The sequence below is a fragment of the Galendromus occidentalis genome, unplaced genomic scaffold, assembly GCF_000255335.2.
Source record: "Galendromus occidentalis unplaced genomic scaffold, Mocc_1.1 scf7180000077475, whole genome shotgun sequence".
Lineage (NCBI taxonomy): Eukaryota > Metazoa > Arthropoda > Arachnida > Mesostigmata > Phytoseiidae > Galendromus > Galendromus occidentalis.
This window is the reverse complement of record NW_003805463.1, coordinates 844632-850631: the sequence shown is the minus strand read 5'-3', so window position 1 is coordinate 850631 and position 6000 is coordinate 844632. Positions and strand designations below refer to the sequence as shown.

At 49.6% G+C, this 6000-nt stretch overlaps 1 protein-coding gene across 1 annotated transcript; it reads right to left on the bottom strand.

Moving 5' to 3' along the window:
- Positions 1-600: 600 nt before the first annotated feature.
- On the bottom strand, positions 601-2259 carry LOC100906074 (probable N-acetyltransferase san). The gene is made up of 4 exons (XM_003744803.1): positions 1929-2259; positions 1515-1632; positions 1227-1435; positions 601-929 (listed from the first exon to the last, which is right to left on the bottom strand). Exons 1-4 carry the CDS (start codon positions 1949-1951, stop codon positions 758-760), a joined length of 522 nt encoding a protein of 173 aa, XP_003744851.1. The 5' UTR covers positions 1952-2259; the 3' UTR covers positions 601-757.
- Positions 2260-6000: the final 3741 nt, after the last annotated feature.

Sequence of the window (6000 nt, the reverse complement as noted above, 5' to 3'; positions counted from 1 at the left end):
CCTTCAAAGTCGACCCTCTCTACCTCAAACACGAGTTCCAGGGAGGCGAAATGCCTGACTACAGGGTTTGTCCGGTTGAATAATTTTCAGAAGGAGGGAACGCGCCTTGATTTCTTTACAATATCCGTTGGGGAAAAGGTGATCTGGAGTTGAATGGATTCCTTCACGAGGTAATCGAATGCTTCCAGCACTGGCACGTCCCGCTTGGACGTCGATTCCGATCGCTTAAACTATGGTTCGTTCTCCGAATGTATGGCGTCAAGGTGAGAAGGATGACGTCTTAAGCGTAGAGTCTGAGAATCTCTTCGCAGCAGACTATGCTTAATCATTTCCCTCCTACCAGGGCATCCAAGAGTACGTGCGCAAATGTGTAGCCCTAGCGAAGGAGTTTGAGGACATCTTACTACAAGACGATAGGTTCGAAATCGTTGCTCCTACAACTCTCGGTCTAGTTTGCTTCCGCTACAAGGTTTGTTTCGTTTAGCGGCACGTTTCAGATTGCAAGATTCCTGACTCGGGAGTTATCCTCTGGACAATAGGAAACTGAGGGAGTTTCAATTCCTAACGATTTGAGGCTGCTAGTTTTGGATACGCGTTGACTTCTCGATTCAATAATTCGATTTTTATTTTATGCTCTCATGTTCCGCTTCAATACATATGCTTCGGCATTCTTTGTTATCTCTCTGACTTGTTCGAGCGCAACGATCGCTTCGAGCTCAGTCCAAGCACTCGTTCAACCACGCATCCATCGGCCTAATCACTCATGACTACCATTCGTGTTTTCACTTTTCAAAGGCCGGATGGTTTTCTGTAGCTCGTGGGCGTCCGCCGGTTCGATCCTCTTGTAGTACTTTTCCCTAGTGTCCACGATTTGGAAACCGAACTTTTTGTAGAATTCAATGGCACTATCATTGTTCACTTGGACATGCCTGTAACGATTGAGGGAAACGTATCGAAACTTGGCTCTGCCGAGATATACCATAAGCAGGGACGAAGATTTTTCGCGGAAAATTTCCGCCGAATTCGCGGCCTCCATCGGAACTCTATGAGGAGTAGCCGGAAATTTCCGCGAAATTTCGCGGGAAAATGGCGGTCCGCGCAAAATTTACATCCCTAACCATAAGGAGTGGAGGCTGTGGAGCTGATGCGACGTGAATCGATGTCAGAGGAAGAAATCTAGGGGAGCGATAATTTTTTGAACAGGACCCCAGGTGAATAATACTCACAGATAAATCGAATCGAAGTTCCCGTCATTCTCAACATATTGCAAGACATGTTTCAACATGACCGAACCGATGCCGAGTCTCCTATAGGGAGCCAAACAGCCCAGAGTCATGATATAGAGTTTCCTTTGGTTACCGACAGTGTCAATCCGACAGCAAACCGCTCCAACCACGATGTCATTGCAATACGCCAATTTCGTTAATTCTCCCTTCTGAAAAGACTCCTCATTCAGTAGAATTCGGGAAAAAACTGAAGCATGTCGCCGAGCAGGAGTCCCCGTCGCCTCTCACCTCTAGAACGTTTTGGTAGAACTTGTCATTGTAGATGACGGGGAAAACAACGGAGTTCACGCATTTCAACTGCCGGAAGTTGTGTGGAGTCACAGCACCGAGCTCGATTCGGTGGAGGCTGGAAGAGTCAATCAGTATATTGGAAACGGTTCCAATTGTGGGGAGTAAAATGCGGGTGATCTCAGGTTGGGAAGCAAGTCGCTGGAGGCGCGACATTTCTAGCCGTTGGGTTTTTTCAAACCGTTCTCGAGCTAGATAGGCACAGAGATCGAACGCCCTCGAGGTAGACCCTATGGAGGCAATCATAGTGCGCGGAAACGATACCGGCCATCGAACTGCTCGTCAAACAAGCCAGCACTCAGGACTTGGAAATAACGAACCGAGGAAGCGCCTTCTATCGATCTGAATACTCACGGGGGTTTCGATTGTTCAGGCATTGTACTCTCCTTCTAAGTAGATCATCAGGCGGAGACTATCCTGACCGACCCTAAGTTCATATACGGGACGAAGTATATGAATTTCACCAGTGGGGACTACGAACTTTACTGGATTCACTTAGAACACACGGCAGTGCATGTTCCATATATCCGCGGGAGTTCCCCTGGATATACAGGTATCGATTCCTTAGGCCGCTGATTCGTTAAGAAAGTTCCGAAGTTGTCCTGGAAAATTTGTCGTTTCTCGGACACGCCGCTCTCTGTGGTTGCTTGTTGCGGAAGACGGAGCCGGAATTCGTGCGATCTGTGATGTTTCGAAACTCAGCAGACGACTTCTGTATCGAAACCACTGGGTGAACACGGTCTGCACGGAATCATGGCGCGCGTCTACCTGGGTATTCGCTTTCGCGATCGTGCACCTATCCGGATGTTTCCGAGCTCTCCTCTATGGCATAAGCCTCAAGTCAGAACCCCTTTGAGCAGCCAGCATACCTGCGTGGTCGCCGAGAGGTTCGTGCGCGTCCGACACATGCAGCCGTGCGCTATGGTCACGCCGCGCCGCCTTGTCATCTTAAGGGAGGTCGTTCGGTTCCCGAAACCGGCCGATATCTCTCGATATGGAAAGGGGATCGGGGGAGTTGTCTCATTGAACTCCACAATCAAGAAGTGAGCTTCAGGTTGAGGTCGAGATTGCACGAGCAAGCAATAGCGCTCTCGCTCGGACCGTCCCCCGCCGCTACGAAGGGGGCAGCGCTAAAAATTGCGAGCGTACTCAGCATATTTTCCGTGATTCCAGGGTACGAACAAGCAAAACGAGCTTCTTCTGGCTAAGATACACGAGAATAAAAAGGTGTTCATGTCGCCATGCAGAGTTGCCGACAGGTCAGTTTTTTCCCGGTAGGAGTTGAGCTGCGATCTGTACTGCAAGATCCTGATTTCCACTGACGGTCGGTTCCAGATACATTCTCCGTCTGGCGGTCTGCGGTCGCCTCACTGAAACGTCTGATATTCTCTTCGCATGGAACGAAATCGTAGCTGGACTGGAGGCGATGCTGGCGGATGCCAAGGATTTCGGGTGAGCTCAGCGACGGATGATTCCATGCTTACGCGCGATGAGTACCTTCATATCAAGCTATGCGGAATGATTGTCCATCTTACGACCACTTTAGTCTCTGAATATGCGAGGGAGACATGAATGTTCCATCTCTTCGCAGCGTCGACGAGGAGCAGCAACTGGACGAAGGCTCTCTTGATAACGCCGCGTGGGCCGAGAAACACTGCCTTGTCAAGCGTCTGCCCCTGCCGGGCGACAAACCTAATGAGTTCAGGTGATTTGTTGTATGCGAGGAGAATTCGGTGGCGTGCATGGGAATCTGAGGCTGGTCAATGTGCCGCTGACACGAAGCCTAGCAGAATTGCACCGATCGCATGCGCATGGCTCGGAACCGAAGTCAGTGAACAGACTGAAAGAGCTATCGCGGTCGAAATTGATTTGGTTTCAGTCAGATGCCAATGGAATCCTCCCCAACCATCATTTTCCACCCATTTCTTCCCCCAGCACGAGACTCAATAAACTGCCATGGACTTGGAATCGCTTAATGTTTTCCGATTATGTGTCTCCCGAAGAGTTCGAATCATTGGAATTGAGTTAATATTCAGATGGCTCTTACGGAGCGTTGAGGAAGCCCCCTTCGTATGTAGCCTCTGTCTATATTAGATCTGCGTCACGACGACCTAGCGTGTATGGAGCGGTGAAAGAGAATCGTGACCCCCAGGGAGAAAGAGTTGCTCTAATTACCGAATCTTCAGACCCATCCTGCGTCCCCAAGGAATCATTCACAAGTCCTGCACACAATTACGCGACTGGCTCGCCGGACACAGAAGTCCCGGATCTGCCAGGAAGGGATTGAAAGGAATTGTACCTCTCAACGACCCGAATGATGGATTGTGAGTAGAATTCATCCGCGGAGGTGAACGGAAGTCTCCTTCTCGCCTCCTTTCACTTGCCGATTGCTTGCAGGAAAAGCGACGCCGACTCCAGTGAACCGGATGGGCCAAAAAACAGAGTCCCCCCAGAAGCCGCGGATTCGAGCGAGAAAAAATCAGACTGAAGCAATACTCACCCTCAAGATCGATGGGCATCATTCCTCCGACATAACGGCGTCAACAAAAGGAGGGATACAAATCGGGGTTCCACTGAAGCCGCCTAACTAGATAATGCTCCCACAAAGCTATACGGAGAATAAGTAAGGGAGATAAGCTTGACCCTCGCTCTCGGAACCTTCGTACTTTTATGTTCAGATAATCTTGTATTTATCGCGGTGCTTCTCAATTAATTTGCCGAGGAATATTCGCGAGAGAATCAATTTCTAATCTACACACATATCGAGCGAAAAATGAAAGTCAAAGACGAGTTGTGAGATTTGTGAAGTGATAAGATGTGATCGAGGAACTCCATCTTAACGCGCATTTCCTCACCAATGGTGCGTTATTCTGCGCAAAGATAGGCACCCGAGCTCCAGTGGCCGAGCGAGGGGTGACAGTTCCTCGTTTGTTTCTGAAGGCGTAATTCTCGTCGGTGGCAACTAGAAAAAAGTGATTTTCCATGAGAATATCGCAACCGAAAACGGCTGAAATTCGGCGACGAAATTCTTGGAGAAGTTCTCGAGTCCTGCCCCGGCCGCCACCCTGCCACGCCACTGCCGACGTTCTCCGGGCATCTTGGTGCTGAGTTTCATCGAGCGCGGATTCGTAACTCAAGATACCTCTACAGCAGAGTGATCCCGATCTACCATTCCGATGAATGTGATGCGAAACATATGACCGTTTTTGGAGTACATGGCGATTCCCTGATTTCCCGACTATCGGTTTCGTTTCCAATCGATCCCTCGATCCTCTCCGCGAGCATTTGCCGAATCGCTAATCAGAGAATATGGTAAGATCGATTGGAGCTGGTGAAGGATCACCTCCCGCCCGGGGTTAATCCTTCTCTGGGTCGACTCGGTCAGAATATCAGTCGTACTCTCGCTAATTTCACCCATAATATAAGGCAACTACATGCGACCTTCCGACGGGAAGATGACGCTCATCGTGGTTCGGGATTCGCTTACATTGTTCTAAGCATTAAAGTGAGTAGCAATCGTGGTGTAATGGTCTCATATCGCTTGCGATACGTGTGTGAGCATGTGGGAAAGGACGGAACCGTTCGCCCTGAAGAGATTCGCTGATTTATAAATCAGCCAAGCCCTCTGGAGATAGACGCCCACACGAGGGGTCGCGATTTTGAGCCGATTGCCAAATATCGAGAGATCTGGAATAGATGCTGAATTGATCGAGCCTGGAAAACAGGATATCCCCGCAGGATTCTGGTGAATAGCCATTCGTAGAATAAATGTGTCGAAAGTCCAGTTTCATCGTTCTTCTAGGTATGACTATGTCGTGTGAGCATTACCATATATAGTATCTATCGTCGGCAAGGAACTCGTCAGTCCATGCTCATCCTTTTCTGCTGCCATTCCCGCATAGCGGGAAGGAGCAGCGCCGTGAGATGGAATCTGGACGGGACATTCCAGGTATACCAGCGAAGTTTCTCATTCCCGCGACGCGCTGTCGAAAACCCTTCCCAAATCCGCAACCAGCAGAGGCTTTCGATTTTAAAGGTCCAATAAAGTCCAAAGGAACACGGGATCGGAATGAGTGTTTTCCATCCTCGAATCCGGGATAGAAGACAAAATCATGCTCTGGGGATACAGGCCGGCTGTTTGTATGGGTAGTTGCTAAGCGACGCAAGTTTCGCCCCTTCGTCCGGCCCACACATCGACTGGACACAGACGAAGCGATTCTGTCCTGAGTTTTACGCGTGAAAGCCCTCCATCGAAAGGAATTAGTCAATCATGGATGCTGATGCAGTGGAGACGTTGGACCGCCCTTCACGTGTGGAGCGGGAGCGTTCAACAACCACGAGACAGCAAGGGATGGATTTACAAACGACGGAACTTGTTCCGGCAAGTGAATCGCGGAGTACGATCTGAGGCAATATTTCGGCAGGA